Here is a 24,604-nt window from a genome sequence, read left to right on the forward strand (position 1 = left end):
AGTAATACTAATCGGTAAACGCGAGCTCGAGTTACAGAAATGGATGAACCGTCAGTGGTGGTGGTTAAGGCGCAGTGTTAGTAAGGATTTTGTTTCTTGAACTCGGAGTTTGTATAGGCACACTCCAGCAGATCCAGCATGCTTGACACCGAATCTTAGCCTATCAGCCATCTATTAGAGAAATTATGTTCTACTAGAAGTCCATCTTGTAGAACGGGAACGAGTAGGAGAACCATGTGTTCTGTGTATAGTTGTTCAAATTCGCCGGTACGCTGCTTGTATATGACTGAATGGACGAGAAGCTCAACCAGACCACCATTCTATTCCCACCATTCTAAGTCGATTACTTCATATGTGGCCCTCCCCCAGACATCGAGATTTGCAAGATTAGGATCGATCGCGTCATCCAGCAGCGTCATCGGAAAGCGACCGAAGCTGTGGCAGGCACAGTGAGCTTTCAATAAACTGTACTCAGCATATCCCACCACAAGGTCTTCATCTTGCTCTAGCTGCTCTCGTAGAGTCTCCATCGAAAAATACCGCGACGTCCAGGCAAGTCCGTCGTTAAGACGTCGATACGACAGATATTCCGCTTGAACCGAACACCATAATGTACCGAGATCTTTCCTCCCATAAAAGCAGAGCGGAACGTCGGTTCCATAGCAATGTTCGTCTAGCAAAGTGTGATCAGGCTCAGTGGATCCCATAAAATGGGCATCATCATCACTCGACTCTGAGTCGTCGTCTCTGTTGCCGACCTGCTCGACATGCGCTGTCTCACAACGACGTAGTACGCCGGCCAGTGCAGTCCATCCTGTCCTGAGCTCGGCATTCCAAGTCTCGAATGCTGGTACAGATTGAATCTCCTCTGCAAGTCCTGCAGCCGTAAGCTCCTCGTGATCACACTCAATGATTGAGTCAAGTGATAACAACGCAGCGACTGAAACATCAGCTCGGACGGAAGGGTCAAAGCCGTGAAATATGAGGCAAAGAGCGCACGCTAGTATACCAAATAGATCTTCACCGTTCTTTCCCTGGGTAGCAAGATGGTACGCCGTCATTACCAGACTATGCAAAGGTTGCAGTTGCAACTTTTTGCCACAGTCAGTACCGAAGCAGCGTCGGATGTATAATCCACTTGGTGTTTCTAGTAGCAGACGGTGTGGCATACGCCGGAACATCCGGTTAATACAGTGACATATTGCCTGGATTGATGTATTGCAGAACTTGTGTTTCCAGCTAGACGGTATCGATGGACAGCCATGGGCATGAAGCTGGCGTACGCAAGGGGAGTCTGCATCCCAACGGCCACAAATATCGACTTCTTCTCCGATGAAACGTGAGACGTCTTTGAGATTATCGTCTACAACAACAGGTTTTGCGCTTGTGTGAGACTTGATGATCGTGATCATCAGGTTGTCAAGTATGGTGTGACCATGCTCATCCAGGTACATCTCAGAGACATGGCCTGGATCGACAAACTGCGAGACCACAACGAACACATCGCAACAAGATTTAGACCCATCGAGGAAACTCGTTGCTAGATGAAATGGATGCGCTAATGCTGGATCGATGTGTTTGGCCTGTAACTGCAGGAAGACTCGCACAATCTGATCGAGATTTCGACTCATGATGCTGAAACCAAGAGACTCGACGAGCAACTCGCTCGAACGTTCCTCGTCTGCAGCTTTGGCAATCTGTGGAATCGCTACAGGGAGATCTGCGGCAGGGGTAGGGCTGAAGTCATTGTGTTCAAGCGCATTTCGCAGGTGCGCCTGCAATGAAGCTTGCTGCTCACTTGGAGACCATGATGCCCAGGTGGTATCGTCATCAGGGTCGGGCTGAGGAAAGGCTTGGGGTTCAGATACGTCTTCCGGTATCGGCTCATATCGCTGCTCATGCACATGAACGTACCATCGACAAAGATCCGAAGGTGGCGTTGGCTCATCGTCGCTATGTGGTGTGGAGCCGTGTGTCAAATCCTGGGGCGTTCCTGGAAGACTAGAACGGCCTGTGGAAAGATACTGTTCGAAGTTCAAAAGCTCCGCCGTCCATATCCTTGGTCCTTTACCCCAGTGTTTGGCGGTCTTGAAGCAAAAGAACCAATACTGGTACAGCCAGTCGGACAAGGCCCTACTATATTGTCAACTAAAGAAATATAGCACGGCTTCGGTCTTACCTTCTCTCTTCTCCATTCAGGGCCTTCAAAAGCTTCTCATGGTGACCTTGTGCAAACATGCCGGCTCTTTCAACCATCGTGAGCTTTTTCGTGAGCTGGATCGTCGGTGAAGGTGCATCGTTTGGGGACGCGGCCGATGAGGGGGTGGTAACTTCGATGTTGCTATGGGGCGTTGGTTGATCGAAGGGCGACGAATGATCGAAAGGTCGTACGTATGAGTGACGTATGGCAGCGTAGGGTAGGTTCCATTTGAGGAAGCTTTGACGTTAGTACACGAGCATACAATCCGAACGTTGACTACTTACAAACTGTTGGTGAATGGCAGCACGTGTCCGTCTACGGTCGTGATTTGGTTGCGATTAAGGGAGATTAATCTTTCGGTTTCTCGCATTTCTTCTTTCATCACCCGTCTGACCTTCTGACGATCAACTTGCTTCCCATCGATAGCGACTCGTGTGGAGAACTTGCCGACTGCAGCACGGCCTTTGTAATGCTTCACAGCTTTGATGATCTCACTCTTGCGAACATTCTTTGACCACCCCCATTTTCCAAACTGGGTTTTGTATTGGCGCTCGCTATATGTTAGACCTGTCAGCTCGTAGGTCCTCTCGCCAAAGACAGAAAGGGATATGCCTGACGCACACTCGATGGAAGCTGTGCTTGTTCCTCATTTCCTCAACAATGTCATTGAGCTTCCAACCTTCTGTCAGCCAGAGGGACTCTAGGGTCGGTTTTACATTCTCCCAAGGATCCGCGGATCCTGACGCGGCTGAACTCATCAAGGACAAGCACACGTGGATGTGACAGTCAAGCCGGGCGCAAAGAAGAAGAAGAATGTAGATATTGTAAGGACCGCTGCTTGATCGGAAGGAGAGAGGCTGTCGAAATCTCGAACTTGCTGTATTGCGGCAGGCTGGCTTATCCCCTTCTTATGGCGTTCTGGTACCCTGTCTGGAATTTCTGACACGTGCCACAGCCAAGACGAACAAAAGTTCGACAGCCAACGGGATGACGTTCCCTGACGCACATTTGTTCTGGCGCTGCACAGGCTAAAGGTGTGCCGACGCCTTGTTTGCCTGCAAGAGTCCTCCATTCTGAAACCAACACCGATCGGCGTGCCAAGTCGAGCAAAGGTTCACTGGCCAATGGCCGTGATGCGGGCGTGACCGGCGCTTGAGCGGCGACGCGTAGAACGCCTAGCGAAGCAACACGACGTTAGCCATTGCGCTGTGGCACACTGCCCATCAGTGCCTGCTCTCAGCATCTCGAGGCTCTCTGTTACTAATTCCGTTACCATTGTCCAGCCATGAATGCCGCGAGCGAAAGAGTAGGAAGCACCGCTTTCCCTCGCCAGACGAGCGGCGGCCCTCACCACCTATCTCAAGTACATCCTTTCCATACTTCCGATAAGATAATAAGAGATGCTCTCACTAAGGTGGATCTAAATCGATGAGGGTGGAGCTTGTGAAAGCTTAGTATCGACCCCGGACGTTACATCCATGCGCACCATCCAAAAGCCAAGGTAAACAAAAGTTCTCTGTCCAATATAAAGACTCGGATTTTGTGGCTTTCCTGCAAGGGTGGCCTACCAAGATGAACCAAAGTCGGCAGACCAATGTGCTGCGATTAAAATCAGGCTCTTACCGTATTCAGACAGCGGGATCATAACGCGAGACACCCGCCAACCTGACAAGAGCATGTTAACACATATTGACCCATGTTACTCTAAATGCATCACGCATACTCGGGCCTTCACCAAGACTTGCTCCAGGACTGAGAGGCTGACCTGTCCTTGATGCGCACTTCCCTCCCCCCTCAAGATGTATAAAGATGTCTACTCCTTGTGCCTCTTCGTTTCCAGACATCCCATCATCTCTTATCCATTCAAGCCTTTGCCTCTTTCGCCGCCAGCGTCACAATCCAAATCTCTCCATACACCATGGCTCAGCAAGCTACTTCGTCGTTAGTACACCTTCATCATTGACAACCCCATTGTCTTCTCTTACTGACCAACGCATAGTGGTACAGTCAATCTACCTCAGCAGAGGTCAACCGATACCGTCGCACTCTGCCCCTACCATATCAGCCTCTTATCTTCAGCCTCCAACACGTACACAAACAACATGAATTCGATGGACCGCTTCTTGGCCGAAAGGTCTGCAGAACAAAGTGCCATGTTCATTCGTTACGACAACGGCGAGCCATCGACGAAGAGGAAGTGCACATGCGAAAGGGCACATAAGGCGAAGATGTGAGGATCGGATACTAGTTGTTACTTAGTTGTACAAGCATAGTATAGACTTGCCCTTTGCTACTAGGGACCATCTTCAAGAACAGGCAAAAGGGTTATGTATATGCCTGAGAGGTAGAATATAGGTAGATAGATGGCGAGGTATAAGGGTGGAGTAATGGGGTGAGGTTAGGTGAGAACAGATAGGAGAAGGCATATATCTTAGAGTAATTGACAAACTTGTTCAACATCGCGGTCGTGTGTTCTAAGCTAGCTAATCGTTCCTAGTCCTATTGCAGTATCGTTCCCACCTCTCCTGATCTCGCTTTAACATAGACTTCCTACAGTTCTCACGATCAAAGTTATCCGGCCACCCATAGATCAGCATCAGCGACTGCAGTTCCTGAAGAGATTATGGTAAGTCGATCTGGTATCCATCTCAAAAGGCGGAAGTCTATCCGGACCTTGTAACCTTCGCAATCCTTGCCAGTGGTTTCGTCGTGCAATGGTCCCCTACCATTGGTCTGACCAATCAAACGCAGCTGCGCATAATCGACCTTCCACTCGTTGAGTATATCGCTGAGACGCGCAGTGCTTCCAGGGTGAACATCAGGTTACGAGAAGGAGTAAGAGGTTAGCTAGTAAGTCTACGCTCGCTTCCTCGGTTTCTAGATAGCTTCGGCAGCTAAGCATGTTTAGATTAGTATAGAGCGATATTGTAGGTACACAGGGCGGGACTCAACGTTAGCTACTAAAACAAGAACTTGTTTATAGAGATTGTATACAAATGATACATATACACTGCGCTCAACTCCCCAAAGTTCCGATGCAGACAGCCATGATACCCTACAAGACATATCTGAAATACATATTTTCGCCATCCGTCAAATCCATAAACGCCATCTTATCCCTTTCTTCCTCGTCCACGCTCATCGTCTCTCTCCTCTTGTTCTCCCTCTTCAGTACGGCGTATAGCGCTACCGCAGACGCTATCGTGATACAATAACAGATCATCAGACCTGTCCACAACCTAGGATAATGTGCACCCTTCTCCTGACTCCTGATCAGCAGTGGACCGACGATGTTGCCAACGCAGTATGCTACGAACACCGTGCCAGCCATGGCGCTCTTCTTCGTCGCACCACTGACATTGGACATGGCTATGACGATCGTCTGGCTGACTACCGCGCCAAAAGTGCCGATAATAGAGTAGCCAGCGACTGGGGTGGGTGCGTGGTATGTCCACTCCGACTTCCAGATCATCGCGCAGCCGGCGATGACGGGGAGGCAGTTTACGATGAGGAGAATGATTCGTATGTTGGGTAGACGCGAGGAGAGATAGCCGCAGAGGAGGATCGTAACGAGGCAGATAAGTCCAAGAGGAAATTGCCAAAGAATGGATGCCAGGGGCGACCAGCCGAATGTGTTCACGATGAGTGGGCCGAATCCAGAGACTGCGCCGTTGACCGTATATGCGCTACCCATGAGCAGGAATACGAGGTAGAATTTAGCGTCCGTGACACATTCCCTGAGCTGATACATCTTGATTTTCTGGCACCGCACACCCGTCGCGCCCTTCCTCAGTCGCTCAACAGCAACGACACGCTCGCTTTTCGTCAAGAACCAGGCTTCGGCGCATGAATTTGGGATGAAGAAGCAGAAACATCCAAAGAGGAAGGTTAGACAACCCGCGAGCAGGTATATGTACTGCCACCTCCTCAGCGCGCCTGACGTAATTTGCGCGAAGCCGTAGTTCAGCGCGCCGCCGATGATGGTGAAAAGACCTGTGGAACTGAACCACCAAGACTGACGCACGGATTGCTCGCGCTGCGTGTAGTAGCTGCTTACTATCGTCATGAAACCTGTCGGGATGATACTTTCCACGAATCCCAAAAAGAAGCGCTGGACATACAATCCCCTGTAGTCTGTAACAGCGGCTGTCAACATGCATATTAGACTCCAAAGTAGCACGACTGCGCCAAGGATGCGGCCTAGGTTGAAGCGTTGGAGAGCGAAGGTGAGGGGGTAGAGGCCTGCTAGCATCCCGAAGTAGAACAATGAAGTCGCCCATGAGAGACGTGTCGTGGAGATTACCGCTGGGGAAGTCGGTGTAGCGGGAGAGAGGATTTGGGTGAGATGTAGGTCGGTTGTCATGCCGAAGAGGGCGGCGGAACCGAGGATGGCTTTGTCGTAGTACACTAGACCGTAGCCTGAGCTTCGATGTTAGATGGAAATCATGCGGTAGTCATGATGGCGAGAGATGGATGGTATGGACGAGGTTGGTGGGATTGACGTACCCACGATCATGGCGGGGATGAGGAACCAATCGATCTTTCGGAGAACTCTTGCTTCAATTGCTGGGTCAATGTCTTGAGCGTGCTCGCCGACGAGATTGATTGCTATGTCTTTGTCGGTTGCCGTTGGGTCCAAGGCTGTTTCGGCGTCATGGGGAGATAAGGCCGTCGCCTTCTCATCCGGTCGGGTGGCCGCCATGTTGGAAGACATGTCGCGAATGAGATCGCGCGATCAAGAACAGGAGATGAGAGACAGGCAGACAGGACTGTAGTTAATGATTAGACATCGCTTGACTCTACACGCACGGCTTGGATATCCACGGGATGCCACATAAACTCTAGCGCAACACCAGTCCGGCATGCCAAACGTCCGCAAGCTGCAAGCGAAGCCGGCGGCCAATCCAGGACCCTGGGCACTCCATCTGCGCACGATGATGATTGGCGGGTGCTGAACATGCCGCGTGAACTGGCAGAAGTTGGGATGAATTGCGCGGGTTGACAGTGAACGCTAGTACCCTACAGGCTTAGTGCTACGATGACATAATCGTGAAAAACTTTCCCTTGCTCACGCCGCGCTTTCTCCCGCCTACTCTGCCCAACCACAACTGGTGCCACCATCACCACGCGCGTGTGAAGTTTGTGTGCTCATGTCGTACACACCCTCTCACAGGTACACCACCAACGCTGCCCTCACCAACTCGTGAAGCGAGACGCGCTGTCGACGCGAAGCTTCGGGAGCCAAACGTGCGCGCTTTTTGTAGAACGGTCTCTTGCCTCGCTCAATCCGCTGTTCCATCAGCAGATTTCGAGCTGGATGCACACTACACTTTCTCTTTTCTTTCTTCGAGGAAAAGAGGTTGTGTGTATGAGACGAGAGTAACTGCGACGATCTTTGAGTACGGAACCGCCTGAAACCATGTGTCGGACCTCTGTAATTTATCTGTCGGGACATATTTTGCGTTATGGGTGCTTTGCTTGACAAGATGAGAATGTGAAACGTGGGATAAACCTATAGACAATTCTTGTCATTGGGGCCAAATGCTACTGAGAGAGTGGTCCGTATTAGAACGAATTGAGATTTGTCTTCGGAGCTACACTAAACGGAACTCCCTGACTTCGCGATGCGTACCACGATAATTATTATGTTCTCCCAGTTGCTGGACAATTTCTCGGCAAGCTCCGACGACTAAGAATTCCTCTTGGCCAGATGCGATAGCAGGGCGGAGTAGCCACGGACATACGTCTCCATCCATCAAGGCTACTACATCTCCTGTTTGCGGTCTATCGTCGTCTCTTACCAGGGCAGAAATGATCCCTTGCGAAGTGACTGTCCACGAAAGCTCCGCAATTTCCCTGGATAAGATAATCTTTATGTCGCTTGACAAGGTCCTGCTTTGATCGTACACGAGTAACGAGGAATACAGGCAGTCGTCATATATCTCTTCGATCTGGCTCTTTGTCATGTCCATTAGTGTCCACCTAGATATCTTCTCGAGAATCCGCGACACAACATCTTCTTTGTCCAGAGATTGTTTTGCGCAGGCGCTCTCAATGAATTTGTCGAAATGATCGATGATATCGTGGACCTGGAGTTCACAGGCAGTATCGTAATAGCGCCCGTGTACGAGCACCACTTCGCCTAGATGGACACCTGGTGTTACCAAGACCCGACCGTCTTCCATGATCTTGATCTTTCCACGTTTACGATAGAAATCATTGAACAAAACCGGTCGAGGCGATCGAAAATCTGGAACCCAACTGGGTACTCCTTCAAGCTTGTTTGTGATGCGAGGAATGATGGAAAGAACGCTTGTGTGTTTCAATATGGCCATACTATACGTGTGAAAGAGCTCAGCAAAGGGAAGTGTGTAGTCCGGCACCAGCGCATCAGGGCATCTCAGGTTACCACCAATGGAAAGTACGCCGTAGATGTAATCATGGGGAAGTGTTGCTTTGAGTGTTACCATCATACTCGAAAACGCCGCCTCCAATATAACGGCAAAAATCCGTGTCCTGAGAGTTTCTTCTGCATGCAAGGGACTCCAGTTTGGCTCTTGTAGCACGTTGGTCCAGTATTCAGGGATTTACTCTTCATGTTCAAGCGATGGGGAAATGACACTCTCGTTTTCGTCTACATCTTGCGTTGACACAGAAGGCACATCTGCATCTTGTGTCAGAATAGAAGAGCCGTCTGAATCGATATCATGCCAGTGGAAGATATGCCGGATCTTTTCGCGGACTTTGTCATGGATATAGAGGTAACTTGACAGTCGAGTCATGGTCTCTCTATCCACATCGGCCAGTTGTCGATCTCGAACAACTTTGTTGACATAAAGACAGGTACACGAAAACTCTTTAAAGTCGCACCAATGGGAACCCGCTAAGAGGACAACATGTTGTGCCCTCACAATTTCTTGTACAACCCATAATCTTTCGAACCATGCCCGTCTCGAGATATCTTGTGCAGCGTGAAAGATGTCCAAGAGCTCGATGTTGCTGAACTGAGAGATTCTGAGCATGCAACGATTGACCTCATCATCCCAGCCCTCATCATCTTCGGATTCTAGTTCGTCATCATCGTCTCCGGATTCCAGTTCGTCATCATCTTCGGATTCCGATTCGTCATATGTATCCATTTCATGAACTAAACGCATGAGTTCCTGGATGCCGCCGTCTGCTTCGTTCTCTCCTAGCCAGGCTAAGACAAGCTCTGCAGCGCCATAGATCGCTCCCATCCGTGGTACCTGGGCCGACTTTTCTGCCTCATCTGCCTGATTGATACACAGCGCGTCAATCCAGAATATGCTGCTGCTCTTCAGCAAAGCTCTCAGTCGTCGCAGACAAGCGATAAGATTGACGGTTTTTTGTACAGGTTGGCCATCGAGAAGTAGCTCTTCCGTGCGGGTTGGATCGCCCCATGCATACGACAATGCAACAAAAGGTGATATTCTGGACGTGGGTGCTGCCGCAGCAGAATCATTGTCTTGATCTTCTTCTTCTGCTGGTGATGACCGACCTAAGGACCGTGGGTCATATAACTCTTGATTCAGCAATCTCGGCAGCGGTTTACCCGAAAACCATGCCTCTACCAGATCGACTTCAGTGTTAGGCAGCGGTAGATATAACATATCGCATTGAATGGGATCCGTCCAGGCACCAGGCTGAATCCTCACAAAGCGAATTTCGTCGCCTTCGAGCGGTCGGTAAATATCCTCCATGCGGTAGCTGTGAGATTCGTCGTTGAAGGAGGCGTTGCTGTGTGATGAGTTGCAGGAGTGTAAGACGATGATAAAAGAAGGTTGCTCATAGCCACAAGGCTATGGCAGAGTTCTGGGCGTTCATGTTTCTCAGCTTTGGGGGCGGTGCCACGCGAGATGCAGTCAGCGCGCCGTCGCCCAATGGTATGCACCTGCTGCCGCAATCAATCGACCTTATACAAGGGAAAAAGTAAACGCCTAGAGCCTACGTTAACGTCAGCCCACCTACTTTGCGTGTTTTTATCTCAATGTAGGCTCTTGGGTGTTTGGTTTTGCCCTTGTATAAGGTGGATTGGCTACGCAGCCGTGCGTTTCTCCGAAGGTTTAACAGCCCCCTCAAACGTTGGATTACTGGAGGAAAGATACAAAGGAAGGCGCCGCGGGACACAGCCGGAAGAATGGACCCTGGAGCACCGTGCATGCCGCCAAATCTAGCGCCTTGGCGACATGCGGGAACTCTCATGTCTGGACCCTCGAAGGTGGTAGATACCTTCATACTTTGCACAACAGATACTTTCAACACCGCTCCTATGAGAAACAATGGATCGCAAATGCAGTTCTAAATGATACTCCTTTTTCGAAGACGCCTCTGATACCATGCACACTCTCAAGGACCCTGGAGAACCTTGGAAGAAGAAGTCACATAAACACAACAACTACACTCCACAGCTTGGAAGGATGGCGACTAGATCACAGCACTGCAGATGATTACTCTGAACGCCCCACTGCGGCTTACGGCACGCTGCGAAGGATTCTCGCGCCTGGCCTAAGACGTGCTGGGAGACGGCAATAACAGCCCGGGTAAGTAGTGATACCAGGGTATGCTCTTGGTTGGTACGGTTCCAAGCGTCAATGCAGTTCTTATGCATCTTGAATGTTCTCGATCCAACATAAAAGTTTCTTCACGTCACTCTCAATCCGACACCAGATATGAAGCTCTCCAAATTTCTGATAGCGGCCTTAGCCAGTACCGCCAGCGCAACGAACAAAGACAAGCCTAATGAGGTAGACGCCCTAGCTGCCGAAAGTCTACATCGAATGCAGGCCTACTACTCAGAGAACCCATTACCGAACCCAGGAACATGCACACTGGATAACGTAGCCGTTCGTCGAGACTGGTGAGCCAGATGAATACCTACCATCCCATTCCGCTCCAACTCACACACTGCAGGTCAGCCTTGAGTAAACACGAAAGGCGCAGCTACATCAAAGCCGTAAAATGCCTAGCGAAACTGCCAGCAAAGACACCCGCAGCCATCGCCTCAGGAGCAAAAAGCCGATACGATGACCTTGTGGTTACCCACATCCTGCAAGCGTTTACAATTCATGGCACGGCCAACTTTTTAACTTGGCACCGCTACTATACGTGGGCTTTCGAGCAGATGCTGAGGAATGAATGCGGGTACAAAGGGTATCAGCCTTACTACAATTGGTACGTACCTGTCTCGTAGAACCCGCGAGACCCATACTGACATCTATGCCAACCATCAGGGGCCACTGGGCAGACAACCCAAAAGCCTCACCCTTCTTCGACGGCAGCGACACCAGCATGTCAGGAGACGGCGCATACATCGCAAACAGAACTTCAGTCTGTTTCCCATCAACCGAACAGTGCTACATCCAGCTTCAACCCGGAAGTGGAGGCGGTTGCGTAACATCTGGTCCATTCAAAGAGTAACTATCACCCCACCGATCTCTCTTCACTCCAACAACGCCCATTACTAACACCCCCATCCAGCTGGAAGATCAACCTCGGCCCCCTCGCCGCCGTCTCCCTCCCCCCACCCACCCCCAACCCCCAGCCCGACGGCCTGGGCTACAACCCACGCTGCCTCTCCCGCGACATCTCCCTCCAATCCTCTGCCGAAACCCGGGACTCCGTCGTCGCCGCCCTAATCAAAGACAACACCACCATCACATCCTTCCAAACCGTGCTCGGCGGCGAATTCGCCCAAGGCAAAATGGGTCCTCACGTTGGCGGCCACAACACCATCGGCGGTGACGCAGGTTCCGACTTCATCAATTCGCCTGCGGATCCTGCGTTCTTTGCGCATCATGCTATGGTTGATCGTGTGTATTGGACGTGGCAGAATATGGATTTGGAGGCGAGGAAGGAGGCGATTGCGGGTGGGACGAGTGGGGTGGGGGATCCAGGGGAGGCAGGGACGTTGGAGGATGTTATTACGCTGGGGGCGTACGTTGGGGTTGGGAATGTGACGATTAGGGAGGCGATGAGTACGGTTGGGGGGCCGTTCTGCTATGTTTATGCTTAGGTTTGGAGTATTGTACTAGTGTGACTTTGCTAGATGAAAGTCTAATGGATGAGGCTAGGTCTTGTTCCCAAGATGAGAAAAGTTGCAACACCCGGCCGAAATACAGCGCCTCAATAGTCCCCTCGAGGTCCAAATCACCATACCAATCTTGTCTTGACCTTCCCCCCTTCAATCCCATCCTCTCACCACCCCCCGTCCCAAGGAACCACAACCCCTCCCGCACTGCTCGCCTCAACATCACTCAACCCGTTAAACTCCCAACTAACATCCACGCCATGCATCTTCCTAAACCTTGTTCTGGCATCCTTAGTCACGGGATCAACCTCCAGCTCATCCGGAAAAGTCTCAAGTAGCCTCTTGACGAATCTCTTGCCCGGTCGTACTATAGTCACAATTTTGATCTCCGTGTTGGGCGGCGGTGGAAGGGTCTCACATTGCGTTGTTTTGGGGAAAGACTTGCTGTCGCTGGGGGGGCGGGAGGGGTTACCGGACGTGGCGCTAGCACCAGTAGTTCGATCAGTGGGTCGTTCGGGTCCGACTTGTCGTAATTCGCGTAGTCGTGTGCCGAACGATTCGGTAGGGGTGATGGAAGTGGAGGATACGGGGGATAGCGCAGACGGAGTGGGTTTAGTGTGTAAGACGTCGTGGAGTTGGAGGCAGAGCGATGTGACGACTTTGAAGCGGTTGGAGCGGATCATGCCGGAGTAGAGCTTGTTGGGGTCTGCGCCGTTCGTGGGGGTTGTGGGTGGTGGTGTTTGCTGAGCAGGTGGGTGTATGACTTGGACGGTGGGATTGTCCTGTTGGGCTTGGAGATGTTGTGCTAGCGGACTGGGGTTCGGCGGGTGGTTGTGCTGGCCGTGGGCGTGCGGTGCTGGCATCGCTTGTTGGTGCTGCTGTCCATGGCCGCCCATGCCTAACGCTCCTTGCATGAATTGCGGAAACGGCATAGCGGGAGCTGGCGGGGGCGGAGGCGGGACTTGGTTCGCGTTGGCAGGAGTATGCGCATGGCCGCCTGTGCCACCGACGATTTGCACGCCGGCGGTAGTCATGACTTGGTTTATGGCGTTCTGGACGTGTTGCTGTAGGGTGTGTATCTGATGTCCCACAGCATTCTGAACCGCCGGTAGGTGTCCCGCTGGTTGGGGTCCGAGCATTGGGCGTTGTATCCCAGCCAGTACGCCTGACATGAAGTGTGGGCACATTCCCAATTTGAGGAATACCCAGAGACTCTTCAACTTAGGCAGATCAGCTCTTAGGCTCCTCACTTCCTTCCCGCTTCCCATATATGCTGTCCATAATGGCAGGTCCTTGTCCTTTATGCGGATGTACACGCTCGTTATGTTTGCCGAGGCGGGAGACGTGACGACGCGGAAGATGTTGCAGTCGCTGGGATGTGTGAATAGAAACTTGTTCTGTGCGTACAAAACAATCACGGCTTCGTCGTGAACCTGTCTGTTCGTCCGGAGGAGGTTCACGCTGACATGGCGATGTTTGCTGTACGCCGATTGGGACACGGCACCGGGCCACAGGAACGGCGTGTTGGAAACCAGGGCATACGTGTAGACGCGATCGCGGAGCTCTCTCGGTAGAGACAAGAGGAGTGAGAAGCACGAATCGGGAAGAACTTCGTGGGTCGGCATCTGGGAGGCTGTAGGCGTGGGCAGTGCGGCGCTACGCGAATGCGAAGGGTTGCGGAGGCGCGCTGGGCGACTGGCTGATTGCGGCGGTGCGTCTATCATGGTGGTGTCGGAAGAGCTGCTGCTGTTGGAGGAGGAACGCGACCGCGAAGGTGTCGAAGTGCGCGAGGCCATCTCGTCCAACTTCGGATGGGCGCTTGCTGATAAATAGCCTGCTAGCCTGTTTGTGGGGCGGCGAAGCGATACGGCGGACGGTACGGGACGTTGGGCGTGATGGTAGTGGTACCGTGTTGCGCGCGATTGGCGAAGCGGGGCGGATGATTCAGCGTGCTATCGATGCCCAACAATGGCAGATGGGGGCAGGGAGGTCTTATAATCCTACGCGCCCTACGAGGCCGAGATTGAGGGGAAAGTGTTGAGCGGCTGTGACCTGTGCCTCATTCCTCCACTGCTGTGATCCCATCATCATCCAGCCGCTCACGCTATCGCCGAGGCTAGACCGGTGCCGATCAGCGTTTGCACTACCCAATAACCTGCACCATCATCCACTATAGCTATCCCAAGAACCGCATGTGCTCTTCCATCTATTTTGTCTTTCACATGACCGATCTCTTTTGATACGTCTTTTCATACTATCGGTCCTTCAAAGGTACATCATTTGCCTGGTTAGCTGTCCCGCGGTGATGAGCGGGGAACCGTCCTCCAGCCTTACGCGCATGTCGCGCTGTCATACAACTTCAGAATCTTATCATGACTCAATCGCGAGATCATGAGTGCCGAATTACTATGCCTCAGTTTGGGCTGTGGAGAATTTCCATGCCACTCATTACCGCATTGTTGCGACGCGATATCGCATCTATCGCAACCTGAACCACTACTGAACTCGACACTAGGATTTGCAACCTACATCAAAGTGGAGAAATAAAAGATATGCTCCCTAACTTTAACGCAGACTCTAGGGTCGTTAGTTTTCAATTTGAACAAGGTCTAATTGCACGTCAGAAGAAGGATGGATCTTCGACAGGTCGTACTCAACCCAGTTTGGTTGCAAGCGCTGGTGGCGGCGTGCCTACTAAACACGAGTTCTTCTGTTCGTCCAATTCATACTGCGCAACGACATCGAGCGCCTACTACCACGTCAAAGCCTCAAATTCGACACTCTTCTCGGGAAACGATGCCTGAGGCAACATTCAATACACCGGACCGTGCCGCTGGGGCTATGTGACCAGGGTGTACAGCACATGAGGATGGATGCACATGTGCTGCCTATGCGAATGATTGGATGAGCGGTTCGTTGGCGCCTGCATTGTTATGCGTTCGAAGAGTATTCGACGAGACGAATGCTGTGTAACGTGCCTCGTGCTGCGCCTCTAGACACTTACCTGTGAACCCAGTCCTTGCCAGCCTTATTTATTTCTGCTCTCTCCCAGACTTTCTGCTGCAAGAGTCTCATCATTGAGACCATTTCGCGTCTGCAACGTTTCGAGATCACAGAATGGCGGATCTGCAAGCGCAGTTGGAGTGTTTGCAAGGCGTGTGGGACACTTGCCAGACGAACGACGATCAGAAGCATGTCTTGATCAAGGCAAGTAAGACATTCCTCAGCGATCCTTCAGTCACTTACTCCAAACCCAGAACTTGTTTGCATTGGTGGCCGATCTCTCTGCTCGGTGGTCAGAGGCCGAGTACGAACTTCGTGATCGGAAAGACGTGATCAAGTTGACACGCGATCGTATCGAAGACGCCGAGAAGCAAATTCAGGTTTTGCGAGCCGAGAAGGCTCGTCATGCCTTCGCATCCGTTTTGATCGATGGTGACTGTGTGCTGGTAAGTCTTCTACCTCCAACCATCCGTCAGCTCTAACCTGGTTTCAGTTCAATGATGACCTTGTGGAAGCCGGACTAGAAGGTGGAAAGAGAGCCGCCGGCTTACTCAAACAAGCTGTTGAGGAAGAACTTCGATCATCTCCACCTGCGTTGGCCCACCATATCCAGGTGGTCATTCGTGTTTACGCGAACATGAAGGGCCTGGCGAAGACATACAAAGACGCTGAAATTCTCCCACAGTTAGCGTCACTTGACGAGTTTGTACGTGGTTTCAATATGGGCGATCCCATGTGTGATTATATTGATGCTGGTAACGGCAAAGAGTGTTCGGATGAGAAGATCAAAGGTACGCAATACATCGCCCAGTCTTCACACGCAAACACTCATCTCTCAAAAGCAATGTTTCGGCACGATCTAGCGGACATGCACTGTCAGCAAATCCTCTTCGGCGGCTCAGCCGATAATGGCTATGCCCGGTTGTTAGGCCCATACAACGAAGACGACGCAGTACGAAGCCGTATCACCCTCTTGGAAGGCCCGCCATTCGCCCGCGAGTTAGCTGCGATCAAGGACAGATACCACACTGCATCATTCGACAAGGTGTTCCGGAGCCAAATGCTGGTGATCACCCCTAGGCGCGCAACGGTGTCTCTCCCGACTCCGCCACGAACACCATCGGCAGACTACGCAATGGCCGCTGCTCAGGTTCCAACAGGACCTTCTTCATCTTCGTCGTCTAGAGCGCATAACCCCGCTGTCACCAAGCAGCCTACTACAGCTGCTACAGTACTCCTTAACAAATCTGGCGAACGTGTGGACTCACCGCTGAGCTACACGTCCAAAGACTTCATGGCGATGAAAGGTCGCAGGCTCTGCAACCAGTTCTATTTGCTTGGGAAGTGTTCTTATCTGGAGAAATTTGGAAACTGTCAGCATCAACATAGTGCTAAATTGAGTAATAAGCAGTTGGTGGCTTTGCGAGCTGTTGCTCGCTTGACGTTGTGTCAGGATGGAAGGGCTTGTAGAGAATCGGAATGCCTTTGTGGTCATCAGTGAACGATGAAGGTTGGGTTGCTGGGTTTGGACGGAAACTCACATGCGATTGCCTGCTGTAGCGGTGATGTATTAAGTTCACTGCTTCTTCAATAATTGTTCAAGCAGTCCCCGATTAAAGATGAGCACAGCCGACAAGGAACGAAGGCAAAGTTGAATGCCCAAAGTATGCTTCGGAGATTGTGAGATAGGCAGTTTCATTTCAAGTCTCTGAGGCTAAAGATAGGCAGAACGAAGAGCAGGGGAGGGAAGACTCGGTCATACTTAGGTAGCTTAATGCGACTAGTTTGGATCGTGCTTGCGCTGAATTAGCTTACGCACAACTACATGTCGATTGATTGAGCCTAGGGTTTGAAGTCTGGCATTACAAGCTTTATGGTCTTATTGCATGTAGCAAATATGACTAAATTATGTAGTACGTTGATCTTTCGCAGGTCTCAAAAAGCCCTGTGCTCTTACGCTCTATACGATAACGGTCCATAAGATCAAAATGAATTTGCCCCAGACCTACACGCTCAAAACAACGCTTCCTGCCATAAGCCTCGTGTCTCTGGATCAAAGCAAGACATACAACTACAGAGTCACGAAGACACACAGGCGAAAAATAGAACATCTCAGGCTCTTCATCGTCGCGGTCGAAGTATACCCACCCTCTAGCGACACTTGACACCTCTTCCTTTACCGCAAATGCTCCTCTTCGTAGACTCTCTCTAGGATCACCTTTGTAAAAGGTTCTCAGCATGCCCGAAACCTTCAGAGGATGGCTTCGCCAGGGAACGTAGACTGGGTGCTCGATTGCCTCGAGATGGAGGTCACAATGCTTCAGACCGTAGTCTTGCCAGGCTTCCCGGGTACCCTCGAAGAGGATCACGCGAAACGGGTGCTCTATCGGTCCCTCTAGAGATGCCCACGACCACGATGAGCATAGCCTAAATCGCCCATCGTCATCAACTACCAGCAGCGCTCTTTGTTCTTTAGGGCGCCACATTAGTCCTCCAACGAACTTCCATGATCCGTCGTCCCAATGGCCGTCGATGCAACGAAGCCCTGTCTGTTTCTCAACATGTCGGATGATTCCCAGCAAAGCTACCAATCGATCGCTCTTTTTGGTGAATTGTCTGGTGCAGTAATAGTGAATCAGGTTTCTCCATTCATGGTAGAATGAGACACCATCATACGTATGACTGATTGCGTTTTTGCGTTCGGTGAGTGTCGTTCCAACGTGAGGAACGGTTTTCACTGAGTGCCAGAAGCTCGATGATGCCAGTGTGGGGTGTAATTGTATCTCATATTCTTCTCCTGCGAAGCGCCGCTTGCAATCCCAGTATACCTGTGTGGCAGTGTAGTGGAGAATCCGCCGCGAAAGTATCTTTTCTTGAAACACCCAACCACGCTTGTTCAGTGGTGCATCAGTGACATCGGTTTCAGCAGTCCACTCGGCATCGGTGAACCACATATATCCTTTGGCTTCATCAGAGCCATCGCAAGGGAATTTAATCCAGTTACTTTGAGCGCGGATGCTGTCTAATCCACCGGTTCCATCCGTCGCCGAAGTTGCAGCTATGGTGACGTAGGCATTCATGTAAACGCTACCCATGCGCTCGGACTCTCGAATCCAGTCATCATCATCGTCTTGTACAATGCACAATGAGTCGATCCATATGTATTCAATACCCAGGCGTCTCGCTACACGGATCGCATCCTGAAAGGTCTTCGGCAGGTCGTCGAGGAAGATTTCTTCTCTAAATTGTTCGATGTTCGCATTCAACGTTCTAATTGGTGAGTTAGTACCCCAGCAATGGCTCAACGCAATGTAGCGATCGCTCTGCTGTGAATGGGAAATGTACAAATGTGGCTGTCGAGTTGCAGACCCAACATGGACGACTCTGGCAGGCAAATATCGCATCTCTGCTTCTAGGGACTGCCATGGGTGGGTCCAGCAAGCCGTGTGCGTTTCATCGCATTCACTGATCCAATGGATGATCTTTTCGAATGTGCTGTTGGAAAGGTTAGATGATGGTGCGCGTCTGCCCTGCACAAATCTTGAAGCGTATGAATCTACCAGTGTCAGACATAGAAGCGAAGATGTAGAGGCGAAGGCCATGAGTTGCGTACCTGGTTCTGCATGTATGCGGAAAAGTCCATCTCCATGGCTCCCACTGCGCCAATCCATATGCCAACCAAACACATAAATTTCGCGGGTTCGTCTCCCAATATAATAATGATCGATACCCAACCCAATATCAAAATATCCGGTTGTCGCATTCTCACGTCGGGAATGGATGCATTCAACGATCATTTTGCACATAGTACAATTTGTGGGCAGATCTTGAACATAGTCAAGCCAGCACCTTCCGCCAAAGCGGGCTGAGGAGGCCAAGATATCATCGAGCGTGATTTTTTGGCACGAGGTGCAAGTTCCAGGTGGAAAAAGCTTTGGATCTATAGTCCTTACTTCTCCCGTGCCCGAACTGACTTGGTACGGTGACGTGTGGATCTTGGGGGCTGGAGCGCCGCGGAGACGAAGTACGAGTTTTGACATTACGTGTCGGTGTCTGCGTGTGTCTTAGAAATCGGATGATCAAGCTTGAAACATGTTGAGAAGTACAGCCTTAGGGCAGTAAAGGATTTTTGTTTGACATATCGTTAAGACAAGGCAGCTGAATCGATCAGCCGAGTGGCTGAAGCAACCTTCAGCCCACTCGTCATCTTTACCCCACCATGGCCACCCGCCATCGAATCAGCTTCACTGAATTCTTCACCGGAAATGATCGTATGCCTCCTGCATACTCTGACAGCCCAAATATACGCCGCGATCCAGGGTCGAATCGTGCTTGATGTGCTTCGAAGGAGCCGCAAACAAATCTCGTCATCGTTCTACGGCGTACCTACTTGGAGAATAGCAACTGATACAAACGAAAGGATCGTGCACGCCAAGATCATCATATCCCAGTTCTTCAGCGTCGTCGCCATAAGAAGCGCGCACAAAAGACCAACCGTCAGTCCAATCGTCTGGATGCAGAACCAAACGTCGACTCACCATATGAAACTGGACATGAGCACAAATACTAAAGTTACGAGATACCACCACGTACCTAGGTATCCTCCGCCAGCCATCGCCGAAATGATGTATCGGGCAGTCGCATCTCCATGACGAGTGAAGAGTCATATGAATGCGTCCTCCATGTACTTCAGTGATGCGCTTTGGTGCCTGCTCTTCGGAGACAGCCTTGTGGTCGATAACGTCCACACCAAGCTCTCTCGACATTGCCGCCACGAGCTCAAGCACAGCTATGTGTGTGCTAGCGACAGTGTCTCTGCCCCGCTTGAGCTTGGTGGTTGGGCGCGCCACGATACTGCGACAATTCCAATCGTCCAGACTAGGAGCTTGATGTCCATGCAGAAGAGCTGTATCGAGGAGAAGCCCCATTGGTAAACCCTCTGGCGATGAGTTAGCGAAAGGTAATAATAGTAGTCTGAAGCGGAGGTCATACCCCAATCCACTGGCAAACTGCACTCCTACTCAATCGTTCGTACTCGCACGTCTCATTCGCCGTAACTAATATTTGTGGAGGTTGATACGCCCAACCAGACATGAGCACAAATACAAACTTCTTGCGGCATGAGCCCTCGTTCCAGTGATTGTAGCGCGGCCAAGAGATGCGTGGCTGTTGCGAGCTGAATGTGAGGCTGAGCTGTGTAGTGTTGGAGTGATGTCAGGCTACGCTATGTGGTAGCCACGACCCGAATCTAGCGCCGAATCTAAATGTGAGCATGGCCGCAGTACATCGTATCACCACGCCAGCCGAAGCAGTGTTTCATCGCTGGATATCAACGCACCACTCCATCTCCCATCGTCCACATACCCAGCCATCCCCACAACTCACACTTCCCTCCAGATCTTACCCGACTTCATATTCCATCAAAATCCTCAACCTTCCACATACGACCACAGGATCTTGAGACACAGCGCTTCCCGTTCGCTCAGCGGTACTTAAGCAAGATACCGGCGGATTAGTACTCGGGTGGGTGACCACCGGGGAATCCCCGCTGTTGTATGTTTTTGCCATTTGAACCATCTTTTTGACCATCTTTTTTTGCTACTCCACCCGCCTCTCAATGTAATGAGCATAGCGCACGTAGAGCGTGCGTCAAAGGCGACGTGGCTAAATCGAGAAGACGCCGTAGAGAAAAAACTTGAACTTGAACTAATACTAAGCTAAACTAAGACTACCTACTATACTACCTACATTCGCTCAAAACAAAACGCCTTTGAAATGTTCTCATACGTGCGTGCGTATCATCGCCTCTTCATTCGTCGCATAAACAACTGAAAACCGCTGCGCTCGCTAGAGAAAAAAGAAAGATAAAACACACATGTTCTATATAGATATCACCCGCCACCCCCCTATTTGCCTGCCGAAAATGCTATCACTAGTCCCATTTCCTCCTCTTATCTGGTATTTCCGGTATGTTCCACCTCTTCCTCTAAGCTGAGATCCAGACCAGACATGCCCTTGTCCCCTTATTCAACGCCCGCGGTAGCACACACACATGTGGGAAATGATGGTATCGGAAGTTGATACGTTTTTGCTTTCGACTCATACCGAGTACAGTTCGCGGAAGCGAGCTTGCTGCTCCGAAGGCAGGCCTCCGATGAAGGCGTCGAAGTTGCCGATCATGCCTTTGTATTGTTGGATGACCTGGTAACGGTGTTAGCTGAATGTACTCCGCGTTGTCAAGTATGGATGTGATCCTACCTTCTGGAACGTCTCCTGCACCTGTCGACCAGCCGTAGGTCCGCGAACAACATTCCGATCAGCCTGTGACATATCGCTGAAGAACTCCAGAAGCGATTGCTCCATGGCTCCTGGATTGGCGAGCACAATCAACATGAATCCAGTGAGTGCGTGGCACTTCTCATCTGTCCACTGCACTTTCCTGATGGCGCGGAGGAAAGGAGGGGCGATTTGAGCGAGATGGGGGGCGAGTAAGGGCGCGCTACCAAGACCTAGACGACCGAGAGCAATGGCTGCGTTCTCGTTCAAAGATTCTGGAACGCGCTCGTCGAAGAGGATGTTACCCAGCTTCTGGAGCAACTGCTCAACATAGGGCTCCATGCCTTCTTTGTGGCACATGGCAATCTCGCCTACGGACCAGCAGGCGTTGTTAATGACTGAGTATCCAGTGTCGAGACTGTTAGAATCTATCCGCGAAACGTCTAACTGTGTGATGAGGGTGGTCAATACGTCTCGCAGATGGGGCTGGAGTTGTTGGAAGACGTAGATGGCGCAGTCTCCGAGAAGTGCGTATGCAGACTGTCGCACGTCATTGTTTGGGTCCCGCATACAGACAACTAGTAGGTTGAAGAAGTTTGGTGCTTGTGTGACCAGTGTCGCGCTGTCCTGGGAGTTGAGGGCTTGGATGATGGCGCTGAGCAAGTCGAGGCTTGTTACCAAGAAGTCCTTGTCCGGAGGCTCGAAACCTTGAATCTCAGCCGCCATTTGACCTTCTTCGAGGTTGCGGTGGATGATCTTCATGCACCTGGCGAATATGCCAGCTGCATATGGCGCGAATTTGGGTCCGAGAGCTGTGGCAACATAGGAGAGGCACTCCAGCAATGGGAACATTTCTCTTGATTGGTCTGACACCTTGTTCCATCGTTGAATGAGCGCGGGCATAAGTGTCTGGACGAGCGAGTCGTCTGCCAGTGCAGGTCCGACGTGTTCGGCCAGTGTCTGAACGCAGTCGTAAAGGATGAACATGTTCCGGTCCTTGTACATAGCAAAGCACTGTACGAACTGCTTGACAATGACGGGACAGTATAGGGTTAGCTCAACGTTGGCCTTCTCCTCGAGATTTGCAAAGGCTGACGACGCAGCTTCCTGGACGCGCTTGTTGGTGTCGAGCATCTTCACCAGAATGCCCTCCATCATTGGTTCGAAGAACTGCTTCTTGCCAGCCCCGTCAAGATGCGCAGCCCATCCTGAGTAGCGACCGAGAGTCCAGCATGTGATTTGGCGCACAACAGGCTTCGGGTCGTTCAGTAGTGTCAGGAGGAATGGAGTGAGCATGGGAAGATGCGGCTCCACAACTTCCATGCAGCCATCCGCAATAGCGCCAAGAGCCAGAACTGCGGACTCCCGGTTGGGCCATTCAGCGTGGTTAAGGTTGTCTGTGAGGTATGGAAGAGTCGCCTGGAATACGGCCTCGTGGAAGACGGATGCGAGGACATCAAGGGCCGCAGCGGAGCACTTTCGAAGGTTCCACATCTCTTCGGGGTCGCCGAACTCGTCATCGTCGTCAAAGTCGTCAATCTCGCCGTCGCTGAGACCATCGTCATCGCCTGTGGGTAATCCGGCTCCATTCGAGCCTGGGACCGTCTCGCCGTTCGCGTTTGTGGTAAGTCGCGCGGCCTTGCTTGATGCGAACTGAGGTTTGATGTCTTGTTCCCGATCCTCCTGCTCATAGTCCTCCTCTTCACCCTCTAGACGGAGAATCTCATCCTCGCTATACACCATGCTGGATAGCAATACAGGTATTATCTTGGCCAGATATGGTCCAAGGTGGTCCCTCATCTTCTCGTCCTCACTGGCGCACAGCCAGAACTCGGCCGCGTCCAAAGCCAGATCTGCATTGTTCTCGGTGCGCTGCTGTGCGACCATGAATTCGACCAGACCCTCCATGTGTGGTATTATCATCTGAGGAGCGATGTCGGCTATGTGGACGAAGGTTCGGCAGACGTGTTTCCGCACGTCTTCGCTGGGGTCAGTGGCTAGTTTGAAAAGCTGCTGCATGAGCATATCGATGTTCGCGACGACGGCCTGGGGCTTCTCTGGGACAAATACGTTGATAGCGGCCAATGCGTCGGCGCGTACCCGGGGCTGGGGGCTCGTTGTGAGTTCGAGCAGCTGGGGGAAGAGGAAGTTGAGGGGCTTTTGTCCTTGGTAGTCCCGGTCCAGAGCCTTCCTGTTATCCTCGCAGATCTTCAGCAGCGCACCCATGGCGCCTTCTTGCGCCTGTGTCGAGACATTGCCGTCGGCGTTGCTGACCATGCCGACCAGCTCTGAGAGAATCTGGGGCCAGCCCATGATAGAGCCCTGGCGCACAATCTCCGTTATGACATTTCCCGCGTAGCCCCGTATTTGCGTAGTCGAGTCTTGCAATCCCGCAAGTATCACTGATCGTATGTAGTCCTTGGTGGAGTCGGGCATCGATTTGTAGCCGGTCTTGATGTCGTTCTTGAGCATAACGGCAGCGGCAGCGCGCGTCTGGAAGTATTGAGAGGCGTCCATGTTCACGACGGACGGGGGCTGGCTGCTGGAGAAGATGTAGGCGAGGTACTTGTCGATATCAGGTGAAGTTTGGGCCGACTTGAGCATCTGTGTGGTCGCCGCGGTCAGCACATTGCAGCAATGCGATGTATAGCAGGGACAGACGAACCTCTCCGGCATTCTTGCGCGCATTCTGATCATGGCCGCTCAGCGAGTCCCTCAGACACTGCGCCAGCTGTCGCAGGGGCTCCTCTTGGGGTTGCCACGCCATATTTGCGGTGGATTACTTCGCAGTGCGGGGAAGGTGTGTGCGAGAGTCTAGTAGCACCCTCGAATTGGGTATGTGCGGAAAAGCAGGGCTGCGCTGCGGAGGTGAAGCAGGCGGAAAAAAGAGTAGACCCTGGCGACTTAAGCTTGTTCTGCTGGTACGCTTCATGGTTAGCTCTGATGGGGAAAGCCATGGGCGAATGAACAATGAGGGGCAGTGCTCACCAGCCTTTCACGCGAAACAGACAATAGGGCGGGCTACAAGGCGACGAACATGTTTTTCTAGCGGCCGACAAATTATTTCCTCGCTGTAA

At 51.5% G+C, this 24,604-nt stretch overlaps 6 protein-coding genes across 6 annotated transcripts; 2 read left to right on the forward strand and 4 right to left on the reverse strand.

The window, feature by feature from the left end:
• Positions 1 to 1,068: 1,068 nt before the first annotated feature.
• Positions 1,069 to 2,256, reverse strand: J4E90_010893 (uncharacterized protein; the record flags this gene model as incomplete). The annotated part of the gene is made up of 3 exons (XM_051440405.1): positions 1,069 to 1,091; positions 1,511 to 2,133; positions 2,180 to 2,256. 3 exons carry the CDS (start codon positions 2,254 to 2,256, stop codon positions 1,069 to 1,071), a joined length of 723 nt encoding a protein of 240 aa, XP_051285759.1.
• Positions 2,257 to 5,255: 2,999 nt separating this feature from the next.
• J4E90_010894 (uncharacterized protein) lies at positions 5,256 to 6,914 on the reverse strand (the record flags this gene model as incomplete). The annotated part of the gene is made up of 2 exons (XM_051440406.1): positions 5,256 to 6,619; positions 6,707 to 6,914. The coding sequence occupies 2 exons, from the start codon at positions 6,912 to 6,914 to the stop codon at positions 5,256 to 5,258; spliced, it is 1,572 nt and encodes a 523-aa protein (XP_051285760.1).
• Positions 6,915 to 10,890: 3,976 nt separating this feature from the next.
• Positions 10,891 to 12,233, forward strand: J4E90_010895 (uncharacterized protein; the record flags this gene model as incomplete). The annotated part of the gene is made up of 4 exons (XM_051440407.1): positions 10,891 to 11,078; positions 11,132 to 11,392; positions 11,452 to 11,634; positions 11,699 to 12,233. The coding sequence occupies 4 exons, from the start codon at positions 10,891 to 10,893 to the stop codon at positions 12,231 to 12,233; spliced, it is 1,167 nt and encodes a 388-aa protein (XP_051285761.1).
• Positions 12,234 to 12,415: 182 nt separating this feature from the next.
• J4E90_010896 (uncharacterized protein) lies at positions 12,416 to 13,873 on the reverse strand (the record flags this gene model as incomplete). Its single annotated transcript, XM_051440408.1, has 1 exon — positions 12,416 to 13,873. One exon carries the CDS (start codon positions 13,871 to 13,873, stop codon positions 12,416 to 12,418), a length of 1,458 nt encoding a protein of 485 aa, XP_051285762.1.
• Positions 13,874 to 15,365: 1,492 nt separating this feature from the next.
• Positions 15,366 to 16,752, forward strand: J4E90_010897 (uncharacterized protein; the record flags this gene model as incomplete). The annotated part of the gene is made up of 3 exons (XM_051440409.1): positions 15,366 to 15,459; positions 15,549 to 15,697; positions 15,745 to 16,752. The coding sequence occupies 3 exons, from the start codon at positions 15,366 to 15,368 to the stop codon at positions 16,750 to 16,752; spliced, it is 1,251 nt and encodes a 416-aa protein (XP_051285763.1).
• Positions 16,753 to 21,350: 4,598 nt separating this feature from the next.
• On the reverse strand, positions 21,351 to 24,294 carry J4E90_010898 (uncharacterized protein; the record flags this gene model as incomplete). The annotated part of the gene is made up of 3 exons (XM_051440410.1): positions 21,351 to 21,452; positions 21,510 to 24,131; positions 24,193 to 24,294. 3 exons carry the CDS (start codon positions 24,292 to 24,294, stop codon positions 21,351 to 21,353), a joined length of 2,826 nt encoding a protein of 941 aa, XP_051285764.1.
• Between the last annotated feature and the right edge of the window lie 310 nt (positions 24,295 to 24,604).

This window comes from Alternaria incomplexa (assembly GCF_024043165.1).
Source record: "Alternaria incomplexa strain BMP 0042 chromosome Unknown scaffold_29, whole genome shotgun sequence".
Taxonomy (NCBI): domain Eukaryota; kingdom Fungi; phylum Ascomycota; class Dothideomycetes; order Pleosporales; family Pleosporaceae; genus Alternaria; species Alternaria incomplexa.